This window comes from Lygodium microphyllum, chromosome 17 (genome assembly GCF_053477565.2).
Source record: "Lygodium microphyllum isolate KBCC chromosome 17, Lygodium_microphyllum_v1.1.10, whole genome shotgun sequence".
Taxonomy (NCBI): Eukaryota; Viridiplantae; Streptophyta; class Polypodiopsida; order Schizaeales; family Lygodiaceae; genus Lygodium; species Lygodium microphyllum.
Window position 1 is genome coordinate 10628445 of NC_141151.1, and position 17308 is coordinate 10645752.

At 43.2% G+C, this 17308-nt stretch overlaps 1 protein-coding gene across 1 annotated transcript in view; it reads left to right on the forward strand.

Annotated features, from left to right (window-relative positions):
- Window positions 1-17308, forward strand: part of LOC148021564 (deneddylase) — a 57092-nt gene that overhangs the window by 13542 nt on the left and 26242 nt on the right. The window contains exons 4-6 of the mRNA XM_087696990.1: window positions 6727-6837; window positions 6940-7110; window positions 7196-7543. Coding sequence (XP_087553116.1) covers window positions 6727-6837; window positions 6940-7110; window positions 7196-7543 — 630 coding nt within the window. The remainder of the gene's footprint in view (window positions 1-6726; window positions 6838-6939; window positions 7111-7195; window positions 7544-17308) is intronic.

Genomic DNA, 17308 nt, shown 5'->3' on the forward strand with positions numbered 1-17308 from the left:
CCCTTAGGCATAGTGAGGAAAAGTGGTACCATCCTATAACTATAAAATAACGTACTTGGCAATCATTTGAACATGAATTCCATTGTGCTTTGTACTTTCAGTCTTGTCTATGTCCACTCATAATCGTGTTTATGAGTCCAAGCTAATCTATCTTGGAATCTAATTCACTTAAGTAATACTCTAAACTGTTAGCAGAGTATTTGTCAGCTCATGTGTGAGTCTGAGCTTGATCTGGGCTGGGCATTTTTATTAGGTATTTTAGGTATTTTTCTGGTGTGGCATTTTATGCCATTGGGGCATTTTATGCACCAGTCGGCCAGCATTAAATGCTGTCCGACCAGCATTATTGCTCCCCACTTTTTCAGCCTATTTATACTCAGTGGCTCCTCCTCAGTTAGTCACTTCATCTTCACCATCTGCAGACTCTGTGGAGAGAGGAGCCAGTGCTAGTGCCCACGCAGCCAGTGACTCACTGTTGTATGCGACTGTCTCGTGTTCAGATATATGGATTCCATTTCCCGTGCATACATCTGAGTTCTCATCTGTATTGTGTTCTTTTCTTTTTCTCTTTTTGTCTTGTGTTTCAGCAGTTTATTTCAGCACATGTTTGTGCTTTCACCGCTGCTCCACTTCTGACATGGTATCAGTTTTCAGGATTTGTGTTTTTGCTGTGTTTTCTTGCTGATTTCAGGATTGTTCTGTACCCCTGCTGATCAGACGATTGCTGTTGCAGCCAGGCGACCTGTTTTGGGGCTGTTTTCAGCCTGCGTTTTTTGCAGTTTTGCCATCGCCTGCTGCCTCCGCACTCTCTGCTGCCTACGCACCCTCTGCTGGCTGCGTTTTTCATCTGCAGCTGCTGGCGACAGTTTTCTACCTGTTTTTCTCCAGTTTACAGCCTGCGTTTTGCTGCTTCAGCATCTCTCATGGCTGGGTGACTGTTACTTCAGGCCGTTTTTACTGTTTTTGGCAGTTTTTGATTGATTTTTTGACTTTCTGCAGCAGATTTTGTCTTCTATTGATCAGATTTTGGGTTATCTTGCATGTGAACTCTCTTTTTCTGTAGTCTGTGCTTGTGTTTTGGCTGTGTTTCCTCTCTAAATTCCATCTCTTCTCTACTTTTCTTCTTCTCCTCTCCATATGGCTCCTCCGTGCACTTCCCCTGATGATAAGTTGCATGAGACATCCTTGAGATTACAGGGGCGGCTTCCGGCACATTATGGAGGTGAGGCTTATGTAGCTTCAGAGAGGGGTGACGGGAATAAGAAGTCGAAGGCCCAGTGTTACCACTGTGGCAAGAAGGGACATTTGCGGAAGGATTGCAAGAAGTTAGCGGCTTCCAGGAAGAAGGAGCAGAAGACAAAGCGGGATGCTGACTCTACCGATGAGTCCTCTCCTTCATCAGACTTCGACTCCGCTCCTCCGACCAAGGTGAAGTCCAAGGTGCGGAAGGGCTCCTCTTCTTCGGATCACGGGAAGGGCTTGGTGGCCCCTTCCTCGGCTGCTTTCTAGTGGTGGTGATGAGGTCATCCCTCACGACTCTCTTGTGCCAGAGAGGGAGTGTGAGCGGGTGTTCAGATGGGGCAGCCGCATCTCATCTATATTTTTAAACAGGTGCACAGGTTCCAGAGAGGGACGTCCCTGACGCATCGACTTCAGTCTGGCGGAATCAAATCCTGGAGCTGGGATTGACATCCAGGTTCATGATGAGCTGGTTATCTGACAGAGAGCGGGAGGCTTTCGTCTGGAGCTCACATGAGGGGACACTTTGGCGGTCTGGCCAAAGGCGGGGAATCCATGTTCATATATGTTCAGAGGCATTTTTGACAGGCTGGTCTTGTATGCTACTGAGAGACATTGGTGATGGACACAGAGACATGCTATGATCTTCTCTATTTTCAGGTGTTTGGTACGATCGACATCGACATCAGGTTCTCTCCGAGGCACCATGGTGGTGACTTGATCACCCACTGCTTGGGTATCCATGGTTCTACTTGGTGGTTCTATGTTGTATAGTTTCTTATCCCTTTTCATTGTACTATTGTATTATATTAGATCACCCATGATCTGAGAGAGGGTGTTAGCAGAGTATTTGTCAACTCATGTGTGAGTCTGAGCTTGATCTGGGCTGGGCATTTTTATTAGGTATTTTAGGTATTTTTCTAGTGTGGCATTTTATGCCATTGGGGCATTTTATGCACCAGTCGGCCAGCATTAAATGCTGTCCGACCAGCATTATTGCTCCCCACTTTTTCAGCCTATTTATACTCAGTGGCTCCTCCTCAGTCACTCACTTCATCTTCACCATCTGCAGACTCTGTGGAGAGATGAGCCAGTGCCAGTGCCCACGCAGCCAGTGACTCACTGTTGTATGCGACTGTCTCGTGTTCAGATATATGGATTCCATTTCCCGTGCATACATCTGAGTTCTCATCTGTATTGTGTTCTTTTCTTTTTCTCTTTTTGTCTTGTGTTTCAGCAGTTTATTTCAGCACATGTTTATGCTTTCACCGCTGCTCCACTTCTGACATAAACATCACGCTTCTTGTCCATGAATTCCAACTACCATAGCTAAACCTTGCTCAAGGATCCGTGTTTCTCAACATAACGTCTATTGCTACATGGTCTATAGTTGTTGCCCCCAGCCTCTCAATACTATTGGTGATCAACTACCATCATCTTCACGTGGTTACATTAACAGTATTACTAGTTCCAACCTTAGAGACAATTGCGTTTTGGTTTCCACCTTTATGCCCTTCCATTTCTAGCATCAGCATGATTTGTAATTGCATCTATATTAGGCCTTTTTTTTGTATTTTTAATACTTTTCTTCTTTAACCTCTGCTCTGATTGGTGGTTATTGCACTCGGGATGTGTCTTCGGTGGACGACACACATCGATACCTCCCTCAGCTCACTTTCACGAGAGCCATTAGTTGTTGGATAGCTCTATCCTTGAGCATCTTGTACATTCTTTCCTTCATTCACAACATTGATTCATTCACTTCAGAGTTCTCTTTATTCTTTGTTTGTGTTTTGTGTTTTGAGTTTTGCGTTTTGCATTCGGCATTTTGAGTTTTGAGTTTTACATTTTGCGTTTAGGATTTGAGTTTTGCACGTCACTATTTGAGTTTTTGTGTTTCAGTCATGGTTCTTCTTTCTATGTTTCCTCAATGCAAACCATAGCATATCTTGACATTGTATTAGAGTTTGTGCTCTAAATAGTATCCTATGGCTATCGTGGAGTGCTTGGTTTTGTGTGAGATACATGAGTGTCGAGTGATATGTATCTGATTCATGATGGCTCAAACGACTCCATCTTCAGATCCTCTAATCCTTTCTCCAACTACTCCTTTAATGGAGGCTTTGAGGAGACATTATGGTCTTGATTTGGAGGACAATGCTCATATTGACCTAGGGTTAGGATAACTCAAAGACAATGAACAAAGTGAATCCACTGATTTCCTCGGGTCCTTGGCTCGTAAATATGAAATAATCTTAGTTGCACTTCACATGTGCAACACATACTTAAAACATTTGATTAAAAATTAATCCAAATGTTAAGTAGAGCAAACAAAATTTCACATCCTCGTGATAGGATACTTAAGTTGTGATACTTTGATACTTAAGTTGTGCACATGTGAGGTGTAAGGCGAGGTTAAGTTGAATGTGTATCATGGTGATAGATAATCTTAGCCTTTGTGTTGGAGGATATTGGTAGAAGTTGTGGGTAGGGACCAATGGGATATCTAGGACAAATCTTTGTCAAGAACATTGAATTTTCCCTTGGAAACAATTTTTGGTTCATGGGTTAGAGATTTAAATGATTTAATGTGCTAGACTAAGGTTTGTGGCACGTTCAAGCTCGAAGAGGTTAAAGTTATTAAAAATGAGGGTAGGGCCAAAGGGCTAGGCAACTCATTTTTGCATGTGAAGGCCCCAGTGAAAATGGAAATTTGCCAAATATCAAGTTTGGGGTTAGTTTTGGGTTGCATGCAAGTGTATCTTCCATGTTGGGCTGTTTTTCTCCCATTTTTGGACTGTTTGGGCCCTGGGGTAGATCTAATGGTGAAAAACTCAATTGCGAGTGGTGAGACTTGCTGAAGCTTCAAGATAGCAAGGCAACCTGATTTGTGGTTCTGGGGCTGTAAACAGCAGGAAACCCTAAAAACAAGGTCATTGAAAGTCATTGGCGTAGAAATTAGGGTTTCAGACAGCAGCAAAACTCTAAACCAGCATGTGACCTGATTTTCTCTCTAAAAGAGGAGGGGATTGCTGTTAAAACACTTTCTTGGCATCTGATTGAAGGTTTCTCTTTTGTTTGCTGTGCTTCTCCATCATCTTAGCAAATCTGAAGATATCTAGCACTGTTTTGCTGAATTCAGTGCTAAATACTGCTGTAGTTAGGGTTTAGCAGTTTTCTTGAGAAGTGTGCCATTGAATCCCAATCATTCTCAGCCATTCTCAGTTTTGCTCAGCTGTTTGAAGGTGGACAACTGGGCTTATGCCATTGAACCCTAATTTACAGCAGAAAGTATGGTTTCTCAGCCACCTCGATGTGCATGTCCATTAAACAGAAACCCAAAGATCAGAGCAGTTGCTGGAAATGAAGTATTTATAGCAGATTTGGTGAAGATTGGACATCTGCATTGAAGTTGGCCCGCATGCAAGTGTACTGGATTCAATTTGTACACAATTGAAGGTGCAAATTGGATCTTGATGCAGCTGGTGATTGGTGAAAGCCAAATGTATTGGAATTTGTAGAAAGATCAGTCTATGTCTCAGTGTACCACGAATTCAAGCAATACAACTCAAAGAAATACTGCACGGGGTGCCAATTTTGGAGCCAATCAGGTGTTGGCTGTCCCAGATTAATGTGGTAATATATTTATTACAGATTTGTGAATTTATTTGCTTGCTGTAGTTAGTGTTAAATTAGGTCATCTATGATCCTATCTTCAATAGGGCTGTGTTACAAAAGATAGCAAAATACTCACAATGTTGTTACATCCTACTAGCACAATAGGGTCTGCGGATGTTGCAGTTCTTGCTCGTGATATGCTTTGACAAGTGGTGCTTTTGCACCCCTAGTTGTCTTCCGTTGGTTATCCACCTTGGGGGTAGAGTACACCTACGTGGACTCATGGATTGCTGCATGTGTGGGCCATTATCTTGTTGAGGCTGATAGATAGTGTCCACCCACGTTGCAGAGTAGGGGAATGTAGGTTTTCTGTGATTGATTGTGATATCATGCTGGTAGGGCAGTTGTCAATGGCCACTTTGACTTTTCTAGACAGGGATAACTTTCCAAGTTAATGTGTGTTCAAATATCTAGACTATACTGTGGAATAATTCTCTGTTCTCTCTCTTTCTCTCTTTCTCTCTCTTTTTCTCTTGAAGCATAATTAAGTTTCAAAGCAAGGATTTCACGGATATGTTAGTTTTTAGCTTGCAAGTGTTCTGTGAATTCAGCTTCTTACAAGATTCTTTGGCACAACATATTTTTAATATAGGTAAAGCACAATGATACATATTTGAAACTCTATATTAAAGATACTGGGACAGAGATGCTTGTACCAATATCAAAATCTCAAGTTTTTGAGATCGTTGAAAAATATATTCTTTTTTGGACATCACATATCTGATTGCAAATCTAATTCTTTTAAAATTTAAGTAACACAGATTGAGTGCATACTTAGTATTACCTGCAAGATATACACTAGCTTAGTCACAAATCTAGGGTTTTGCTTGGTCATCACCAGAAACCTTAATCTTGCATTGGCCAAAAAGTTCGAGCAATGCCCATATCTTAAAGACAACGGTCAAGCATGTCTCATATGTATGCATATGGATGAATGTCAATTCAGTTGATTTTTATCCTTAAATATTTTAATTGTTCCTTGGTCTATCTGAATCTTACATCCAAGTTCACACGAGGATAAACTTCATTGCCTCTTAAGAATGTTGGAGCTCATCCAATGAAGGGCCTTGGACAATCTGTTCATTGTAAATGAGACAATCCGTCTATCTTCACTGATAGGGTCTCTCTCTAGGTGATATATATAATCCATCTGTAGTTCATTTATTGAACTGTTGGCTTGCTTGTTCATCTTTCTCGTCAACTAGATCAACCATCGATAGTAGGTTGGACCTACTGCTGTATTTCCTTCTTACTATCTGTCTATAACATCCAAAAAATTGTGGATTACTTTTTCAATCTCCTTAATAAGTGAGCTGAAAAGTAGATCATTGGTTGATAATTCATGTTCCAAGTCATGGGGGTGATGAGTCATTTGGCCACCTATTGGCTGCCCATTACTTTGTGGGACTTAACTTGTTAAGTAACCTTGTTAAATCTATACATAGGTGGGCAACTGCTTTAGGGTGTGTGATAGGTGGTGGTGAGGTGAGCGGCTGAAGAGCATGGGAGACCAGGCAGTGATGGGAGAAGGGAGCAGGTGATGGTAGGGAGACAGAGTAGGGTGGGAGGTGGATCAGACAGCAATCAGGAGTGTGAAGTTGGCACAGGGACTATGAGCAGCAACATGCAGTGAGCAGGGGCTTTGCAGCAGTCAATCACAAGTACAGCCAAGCTACTTAATGCTCTCAGTTTTATTTGTCTTTACTCAGTTTGTCACGTGTTTTGTATTACCAATGTACTCATAATATGCTTTCAACTGATGCACGGGGCTTTACAGGATGCTCTAACTTGATTTTTCCCTTTTAATAGGTGGATTTAGTGGGTGTTTTCGACTTATATTATGAGGACAGATTTACACTTTCAGAGAAAGACCTCGTGACAGACACCTTGTTGGATTTTCATTGCGTTCCTCGGAGTAAGGTGCTTTACCTCTGTTTCTTGTGGTTGATGATAAATAATGGCTCAGGAAATTGGATAGTCAAGTCTGCCCATTAAGATTTTTAATGTTGAGGACTTTTGCAGGCAGCAGTAATTTTACAGGCCGCAACAATCATTAGCATTTTTCTCGGTCTTGGCATATTTGGATGGCTTACAGCCATGCGCATTAGAAAGCCTGCTGAAATGTTTCATGAAAATCATTTCTCAAATTCTACCATGGTGACAACTGCAACAAATTTAGAGACAAAAACAGAAGTATGCTACAATTAGTTGCCTTCTAACTGCTAGCAGCCACATCATTATGAACCACACTATCTAAAATCATTTGTGCTGTTTGCAGTCATTGGTCCCTATAAATGAGCAATTACGTGCAGAGGAAATGGAAGCTTTGTGTAAGTCGGTCATTGCTGATTTGGTAGAAGCTTTTGCATGGCCTGTTGAAGTTCACAGTTCGAAAAAAGGTGCATGGACACAAAAGCATGGTAATGAAGTGCACAATTCACAAGTACCTGATGCATCAGAATTGTTATCTGAAACACCTCACAATGGCAACGAGAGAACTGACCCAGTAAACAAGGCACATGTTAAGATGGAGAAATTATCTGGACTAAATGTTGAGATGATCCATCAAGCTTTAGATGAGCAAAAACGCGACGTGAATGGCAAAAAGGAAGCACTGCTTTATCAAGTAAGACTTCTGAGCACTCGTATTTGTCTCTTATTGATCCTGTTTCTTTTGAGTTAATCAGGTGTCTGCCACTTGCAAACCTAGACTTGGTTGAGCTTTCTGAGTCAGATCTTTTAAGCGCCTTGTTGAATTCTCCTGTGACACTACCTTGATGGAATGAATCACAATCTTTTTGGTACAGACGTAACCCTAGCCTGTTTAAGCATTTTGGTGGATATAGTTAGAAATTGCCTGTTATCTAGAACTGTCCGGAATTCAACATGATTTAGTATTCACCATCCTTCACACTTTTTTTGAGTTCTCCTCTTAGTGTTTGCCATATACACTGTGTTTTTCCCCACAAACCCTTCCACTGTGACACCCTAAATGCAAAACACGAAACCCTAAATGCAAAACGTAGAACGCAAAACTGCATGTGAAGGGTTTCTCAACACCCCCTCTTAGGCCCAAAAAGGGGAACAAGAGAAGAGTGAGGTGGAGATGGAATGCTACATGCTGAAGAATGCTCATGCAGTAGGTGCCACTTGGACAGTGTCCCTCGTGAGAAAATTGTTCACTTGCCTAAGTGCCCTAGTACAAAGATGATGAAAATATGCAATGCATAGGAGGAATGCGAGACTTTGTGTGGTGTTGAGAACCATAAGGATATGCCCGTACTCGATATTGGGGGTTGGCTGCATGCTGACCAAGTGACCAAGGCAAGAAGAAGAGGAGGAAGAAGATGTAGAGGATCCCTAAGATCCAAGATTTCCATCTGAAAGGTAACTTGCAGTAAAGAATAGTAGACAGAGTGAATTGGAGAACCCGAAACTCCCCTCAAGAGAGAAGCCACTAGCTCCTTGCATCCATGCAAGAAGGAATATAAAGGCTTTTGTCACGAAGTCGCGGTTGAACATCCAAGGCCTCGATCTAGGTAGATCGTTGAGATCCTGGGTATCAATAGGTGATATGAAAATTGAAAGGAAGCCATCCCATCCAAGGGTAGAAGAAGAAGGTAAAAGACCTCCGCCAGGGTGTGCGAAGGATTGAGCGGGGGGTGGGGACCCCCTTTGAAATTGGAGGAATAGGAGTCCCCTCTGAACCCCCTTTGAAACTGGAGGAATAGGAGTCCCCTCTGAAGTCGCGGTAGATGTAGATGCTCCCTCGAAGAGCAAAGAAAGATTATCCCCCTCTGAGGTAGATAGGAAATCCAAAAACTCATGGATCACAGACTTTGAAATGTTTGAGGATAAAGCAAGTGCTAATGATCGTGCCGAAGAATGTATTTGGGGTGGTGAAGAACTCCCAGAGGCGGCCTCTCGAACTTGAGTAGGTGAGAGTGAAGGGTGGGGCTGAGATTGAGCAATGAGTGGGCAACAGTCACCGGGAAGCTGAAGAAGAGGAAGGAGTTAAGCAGCCACTCTCTTTCTCAGGAGTGGACTAACGAGGAGACGGTATTAAACAATCACTATCTCTCGATGGAGCGGATTGCAAAATCGCGGGCCGTGGTAGCCACTGTACCCGAAAATAGGTGGGAGAAGACTATCGTTGGCATTGCAGCAATCTCCAGGAGGTCGTAGTGCCAATCGATCCTCCATGTGCTTGAAAGGACTTGGTGTGTATCGGATGCGTCTTATTGCCTTGAGCATAGTACTCTAATAGCAGATGTAGAATGATCTTTGTGGCCTAGAAAGGAGAGGTGGCAAAGGTAGTGCCAGGGGGGAGATGCATATACTCCGGGGGGTGGGGAGCAAAGGTTGAAGTCGGCAAGCATCGGTGGTGTGTCTAGTGATGCCACAGTAGGAGCACCCAATAATCTGGTAATCTGTTGGTAAAGAAGCCATGGATACCAGTGTGCTTTGCTGAAAGAGGCCAACCACAAACCATGAGCTGCAATGTCCGCCTCAAGGGCTAGGAGGGTAGTGGAAGGGCCGGAAATGAGTTGCCAGTGGGAGAAGGATGCGACCAATAGTAAGAGGTTGCAACTTGTTGAAAAACACAGGGAGGAGAGAGAAAGACTAAAAACGCAGGCTGTAGGAGAGAGAAAACAGCAAATGTAGGTAGTGGAGAGAGAAGATCTGCCATGATAGACTGTGGAGAGAGAAAAACAGCAGCTAGGTTGTAGAGAACAGCCACCAGCAGCAGGGAGGAGCTGCTAGCAGTTTGGTTGAGCCGCTAGTTAGGATGTTGATGCAGTGGAAGAAGAAGAGAAGTGGATGCCAAACCTGCCACTGGTCTTTGCCTTCATTGGAGTGGAGGATCTTTATCGCAGTTTGAGCAGATCCAACTCTAATACCATGTCAAAAGATGACGTACTAACGAGATAGTAGGATTTGCGGGGTGGAACACGGAGTGAACTCGGCAAACATGGAGAGGAGAAGAGAAGAGAGAAGAAACTCTAATGAATGGAATGATGAAGTTTTGAATCATGGAGTGAATGTGATACAAGGGAACAAGGGTGCTGTAGCACAAGAAAGATGATGAAGACAACTATGAACCACAAACCACAATGTCCTCCTAAAGGGGTGTGAGGGTAGTGGAGAGGTTGAAGAGAAGAGATGACAGACTGAATGAATCAGCCATAAAGAATGAGTGACAGAGGCAGCCTATAAATAGGCAAGAGACTGTCTAGGGTAGCGCCGTAGCGCCTCCTGCTGTGGGTGCCCAGACCCTTTTTGGGGCCATACACAATGAAACCCTAAACGCAAAACGTGAAACCCTAGGGTGGCGCCCTGCTGTGGGTGCCCAGACCCTTTTTGGAGCTGTACACAATGAAACCCTAAACGCAAAATGTGAAACCCTAAACACAAAACACAGAATGCAAAACTGCGGGTGAAGGGTTTCTCAACGAGATTGTCGTCATTGACCTTTGCTCTCTTGGAGACCATTGTCGTGTGCTATGAAGGTTTTTCCCACCCATTTTTAGGTGTTGTGGCTTTCCGAGCTACCAGTTCTGCAGTTCGTTGCATTGAGAGACAATGGTTGTTGGATACCATCTCCTCATCAGTTTGTTCCTTCGAGAGATGGTCGCTATTGGGTACCATGACGCGTCTCCTCATTAGTTTGCTTCTTTGAGAGACAATGGCTGTTTGACTCCTTCCACTCCTTTGGCTCTGTAGTCCACTTCATTGAGAGATAGGTTGCTGCCCACCAATAGCTCCTTAGGAGCTACCTATTTCCTGACCTCCCTTATGTTGCTCCATGGACATCAACTCCGATGCAGGCATCAATGAATTTCTATGTGATACCCCTCCCTCCATTCCCTCCTCTACTTAAGTTCATGAGGCCTTCTTTGGGAGCTGCCTAGCTTCTTTTCCATTGGAGTCCCAAATACCTTCTTTGACACTATGGGTGGCATTTCCTTCATCATTAGACACTTTGGAGGCCGTGATCCATGAGTTTTTAGATTCCCTATCTCTCACCTAGGGGGATCTAGATGGGGACTATCTTTCTTCTCTTTTCAGGAAGGATCCCATTCCTTAGGCTTTAGAGGGTGTCCCTACTTATCATGCTGTTCTTCACACATTTCTCCATGCCATCTTACCCATTGATACCTAGGATCTACATGTTCTTCCTAGTTCGGGGCCTTTGACACCTTCACTACAAGTTCCCTTGCAAGTGGAGTAGTGGGATTATAGGGTGGATCTTCTCTCTCTCACACCTCTTAGGGCATATTTTTGGGCGCAAGGGGGTGTTGAGAAACACATTCATTAAGTTAATTTCATTACCTTAATTCCTATTTTGGTTTCCATTTACCACTCCAAAAAGGCTTTATTTGTATCATTAGTTAGTGTTTGGGCTCCACCTGAGATAGATAGGGCATCGCACTAGATACTTCAATGGGCACCACTTCAGAGTTTTGGGGCACCATTGAAGAGAGTTCATCGGCTCATGTGCCTATATATAGGGCATGGGCATTCATCTATTCTTCACTTCACTCCACTACACTCCACACTTAACTCTCTCATTCATTCTTCATCATTCCCCCTAGTACGCCCTCTCAATCCTCTTACCACTGGTGTCCACACCCCTACCTTGGTGGATATCTTAGCTCATGGTGTTGTCAAGTTGAACGTGACACCCCCACCTTGGCAGATATCTTACGACTGGTGTCCACACCCCTACCTTGGCGGATATCTTAGTTCATGGTGTTGTCAAGCTGAATGTGACGCCATACCAATAGTTGATTTCATTTTGGTGGTCTTCTTCACATCGCCATCAGACACTTGAGATTGCTGCGTTCTCAGTGTGGCAGCTTGTTCTTCATCATCCATACTATTGCATTTACTGTTTTCACTCCTCCCTGGATTGGTACAGCAGATCATCATCATCATTATTGTGTGTTTCCAGCTCTTGTTGCCACCCCCACACCCAGGCGATAGTTCCCAGCCAGCCATTTTATGGAGGCTGCGCTTGCAGCAGTTTCAGGCCATCTATAGTAGGTTACACCCTCTTTATCAGCCCTAAATCGGATATGTGTGTTTTCATGTTTTCTTCACTTTCGAAGGGCTGTCCAGCAGTTGCCTGTTTGCAGCCACTTACATGGAAAGATCTTTATTAGATATTGTTGCGTTTTCTTCTCCATGTGGCTGCCGTGCAGTCTCCTTGATAGCAGCCATCATCTCAAAGAGATTTCAGCATATCCTTCATCTTTAACAGCTCCTGAGGATTGTGCTTTGCTTCCTACTTTGCTATCCTTCATCTTTTAGCATCTAGTGCGATACTCTATTGCTCGTAGAACGGTGTTTTGCTCCCTTCACTGTGCAGATTCCTTACAAGTGCTGTCACGTGATTAGCTAGGACGAGGACGATGTAGTCATCTTTGAGCTTTTGCTTCATTGTATCAACACGATCCAATGTTCACCATTTATCATTCTTCACTCCTTTTCTAAGTTTTCTTTTCTCAAAGTTTGTCGTACACTTTGTGTTTCTCTCCGAAAACCCTACTGTCTCTCTGATATGATATGATTTCATACCATCGCGTTACTTTTCTTAATGTTAGTGATTTAGTTTACTGGTCATCATCTTCTCCTCTTTGATAGTATGTGAGGACTGCATTCTGCTTCCTCTATAGTTGTCCTTCATCATTCAACGTTTACCTTTGATACCCTACTGCTCGGAGGATTGTGTTTTACTCCCTTCATTGTGCAGATTCCCTATAGGTGTTGCCACCTGATCGGTGAGGACAATGCAGTCCATTTCAAGCTTTTCCTTCATTGTATCAACATGATTCATTGTTCATCATTCTTTACTCTTGTTTTGAGTTTTTTCCTTCTCTCAATATTTGTCGTACATTGTGTTTCTTCTTGTAAACCCTACTGTCTTTGTGATATGGTATGAGTGCATATTGTCCCGTCACTTTTCTCAACATTTCTGTTCCTACTCACCACTTTGTTTCGTGGTGTGATAATTATATGATTATCCAATATTGTTCCGGTGGGCACCCTACCATTTGTCATTTGGGTAGTTTGGCGTATGTGTTCATTTGTATTTGCCTAATGTAAAAAAAAAGAAGAAGAAAAAGAAAACACCACCTACATTTTGCATTAAATGCAGGCCATTTAAAAGCTAATTTGTTATTCCAGCAGCCAACAATTTCTCATATTTGATCTCTTGAACACTTGGTGCTTGAAATAATCCTTCTTCTCTCGCTATCTATGTTCTTCTCGAACACATGGCAGGCTGGCGATGATGCAAAACAACAAAACGTAGATCTAGTTGCCATGTGGCAGGCTGGCGACAACTCTGCAGGTCCAAATGCATGCTGGAAATGACAGATCTAGTTGCCATGTGGCAGGCTGGCGACAACTCTGCAGGTCCAAATGCATGCTGGAAATGACAGATCAGCAGTAAATGCATCAGTCTTGGGGATGGCAGCAGGTTGTAAATAGTTGCCAACAATAGTAGGGGGACGGGATGGTAGGTGCCTACGTAGATCTAGCTGCCACGTGGCAGGCTGGCGACAACTCTGCAGGTCCAAATGCATACTGGAAATGACAGATCACCAGTAAATGCATGTGTCTTGGGGATGGCAGCAGGTTGTAAATAGTTGCCAACAATAGTAGGGGGACGGGGTGGCAGGTGCCTGATGATAGGAAATAGTAGGCAACAACTTGAATTGAGATATCCTTCATGAGCAGGGTGTGGATAGTAGACAGAAGGCACTTGCAAGCTGAAAAAGGAGATTGGGGCTGGGTGGTGGGCAGCGTGTTTTTATAGGTGGATGGGTCCACTCTCTAGGATCATGTTTCTTTTTAATAAAAGTTTGGTAAATGTGCTCTTTGGGGTTGTTATTAAGAGATAATTAAGTTTAGATTGCATTTTTAGCTCAATACCCCCCTCTCAAGCCCAAAATTGGAGTTAGGAAAGAAATGTCAAGATAGCTCAAGCCCAATTTTTATTTTAACCCAAGATGTCCCACCCCAAAGCAGCTAGGGTACGGGCAAAGGGTGTCAAGATAATAGGTATGCTTTGATACCATGTCAAAATATGCGATGGTGCAGAGAGTTAGTAGCGTATGTAGGGAGAAACACGGAGTGCGTACAACAAACACTAAGAGAGAAGTGAAACTCAAAAACACAAGAACACGGTGATGATGCATTGAATCGTGCTATGAGAAGAAAAGCTGATACAATGGAGCCAAAGCTCGAAAGATGAATGCACGGTCTTGTTTAAATCAGGCAGCAGCACCTGTGGGTATTTGCACAATAAAGGGAATGAAACACAATCCTTTGGGAAGTGGGCTATCGAAGTAATCATTGGAAGGTGATGGACAATTGTTGAGGGAGCGAACCGTAGTCCTTTGATGTCTTTGGAGATGAGGAAGATGATCACAAGTTGTCCCTGGAGTAAACCATAGTCCTCAAATGTTGGGGAGATGAGCTAGACTTCAAACGCAAGTACATGAGCCCAAAATGGTGAAAAACGCAAATAGTAGAATGCTGACGCTTGTGTGGGAAAGGTCGCTAGATGTGGAGGCGATGCTTGATGATGGAAAATGTAGGCTGTAGGGGCCTCCTCTGTGCAAAACGTAAGGTAGATGATGATGCGAGCAGGTGGAGATTGTCACCAAGATTTGAGAAGACCCAAAATGCAAGCAAATTGTTGCTACTTGGTGGAGAAGAGAAGTTGCCAACTATCAAATGATGACTCCAGCATGGTGGAACCTCCAAACGTAGTTTGAAAGGTAATAGAAACAAGGCGCCTTAAGGAGAAGGGGAAGGGTGACCATGAACTGCGATGTCCTCCTGTAGGTGTATGGGCAATAGTGGAGTGAAGAGAGAAGAGTGTTGGAGTGACGGAGGAAGAGGGATGAAGAATGATTGAAGTGGTATATGAATGAATGAAGTGATTGCCTATTTATAGGTATAACTTGTCTAGGGTGGTGCACCACTGTGTGGGCGTCTACTGAAAAAGTGATCAAAATGTGGATACCAACCCTTCTTGAGACTGTCAATGCAAAACCCTAAATGAAGTGTGTAAACCGAGTAAGTGGTTTCTCAACACCCTCTCTCAGGCCCAAAAAGGGATGAAGAAAGAGGAGTGAAGAGAGATACAAAGAAGATGTAGAGGATTTTGGAGATCCAAGATTTCCACCTGAAAGGTAATGTGTACTAAGGAATAGTAGACAAGATGAATTGTAGAACCTAGCTCCACCTCGGGGGAGAAGCAACTAACTCCGTAACTCCATACCTGAAACAATTCGAAGGTCTCGTCACCAAGTTGTGTCTGACCTTCTAAGGCCTTGAGCCAAGTGGTACCTGTAGATCCTGGGTAACATTAGGTGAAATGATTGCTCGAAGACAACCATCCCCAAAGAGTAAATAGTAGAGAAGAACTTTAGGATGAGTAGGTGCCCCCTCGGAGAGAGGAGACGTAGGGGTCCCCTTTGAGAGCAAAGAGAGTATATCCCCCTCGGGGAGAGAGGGAATCTAAAAACTCATGGGTCATGGACTCCAAATTATCCGATGACGAAGGAAGTGCTGCCGATCGTATTGAAGAAGGTATGTGGGGAGTCGAAGAATACCTAGAGGTAGCCTCTCGAACTTGAGTAGTCGAGGGCGGGAAAAGGTAAGGCTCATGCAGAGCAAAGGGTGGGCAACAATCGATGTCTCTCAATGGAGTGGACTGTGGAGTTGAAGTAATGGAAAGTGTCAAATAGCCATTGTCTCTCGAAGGAGCGGACTATTGAGGGGACCATATCCATAATCATCTCTCTCAGGGGAGTGGATTGTATAATTGTGTTTTGTCGAGGTGGCATTCTTGGAACCCTAGAAGAAGTAGAAGCAACCTTCGTAGCACATTGTGGCAGTTGCAAGGAGACCATGGCGCCCGATGATCCTCCTTTTGCTTGATAGGGCTTAGTGTGCATCGGATGTGTCTTATTGCCTCAAGCATAAAAATTTGAAAGCCGTGGTGGAGAATAAACTCTGTGGCCCAGAAGGGAGAGGTGGCACAATGAGCGCTTGGGGCACATGTACATTGGTGTTGTAGGGAGCAAAGGTCCATGTTAGCAAGCATCGGTGGGAGGTTCGATGATGCCAGAAGAGGAGCACCTAGTGGTCTGTCCACTTGCCTATGGAGAAGTCATAGCACCGGAGTGTCAACTTGTAAAAAGGAAGGATGGGTGGGAGAGGAAGCGAAGGGTATCTCTGTCTCTTGGTGATGCAGTGGAAAGGAAGGGGAAAATCAATAGATAATATTGAATTCTCAACTTGTCTTTGCCTTCTATGATGAACAAGTCTTTAGCCCTCTGAGCTCATGCACTTTGATACCATGTTAAGCTAACAAGTATGCTCTGAGTTATAAAACTCATTCCTTCTACTGTTATACATAAACTTGGATCAAATCTTGCTCTTATCTCCTGAAATTTTGGGCTGAAATTAGCTGAATATTCAGCCTAATATTTACTGTTATAAAATACAGCATTGGTACTTGGCACTTTGTTGAATAATGGCCACTAATGATTCTAGCAGTAGTGACACTAAATCCCTTTTTGAAATCAAGGGGTTTGATGGCATTGGCTTTGACTTGTAGAAGGATAGGATGCAAGGCATTTTATTTCTCAAGGATTGTGATGGTGCTCTCTTGAAAATCAAGCCTTTTTGATGGTGTACTTACATACATTAAGCGTCTTGATACAACTTGTGCCATATGGAAAAAGTTGATAGACACTTATGAAAATACAACTCCAGTAAATCAAGTGCATCTCATGCACAAGGAGTTGGATGAGTCTAGTCAGCATTAGAGCATTTGAGTGCTAAGTCAGTTGCAAGACTTTGGTTTGTAGCCCTTTAATGATAAATTGAACGCTATTTTCTTGTTGATAACTTTGCTTGATAGCTGGGAGTATTTGGTTGTTTCACTAAGCAATAACCCTGCTTTAACCTTTGATGGTGTTAGGGGCTCTATTCTCAAGGAGGAGATTAGAAGAAAGTCCAGTGGAGAAAGTAATGGTTCAGCCTATCATCTTAGAGGCAGGTCAGAAAAGAGGGGTATTGCAAGAAATAAAGACCAAAGTAAGAGTAAAAGCAAGGGTAAACAACAGGATGTTACTTGCTATCAATGTGGACATAAAGGGCATAAAAAGCTTGATTGTCGATACTACAAGAAAGAGCAAGAAAGAAAGAAACATCAAGGAAAGAAAAAGAAGGATTTCAATAAAGATGATGACAACTCTCCCTCAAAAGAAGTTGCGAAGGCAAATGTTGCATCTAGTGTGGTCATTGAAGAGCTCTCTGACACTGGAGAGATACTTATTGTAACTTCATGTAATGATGTAGATGT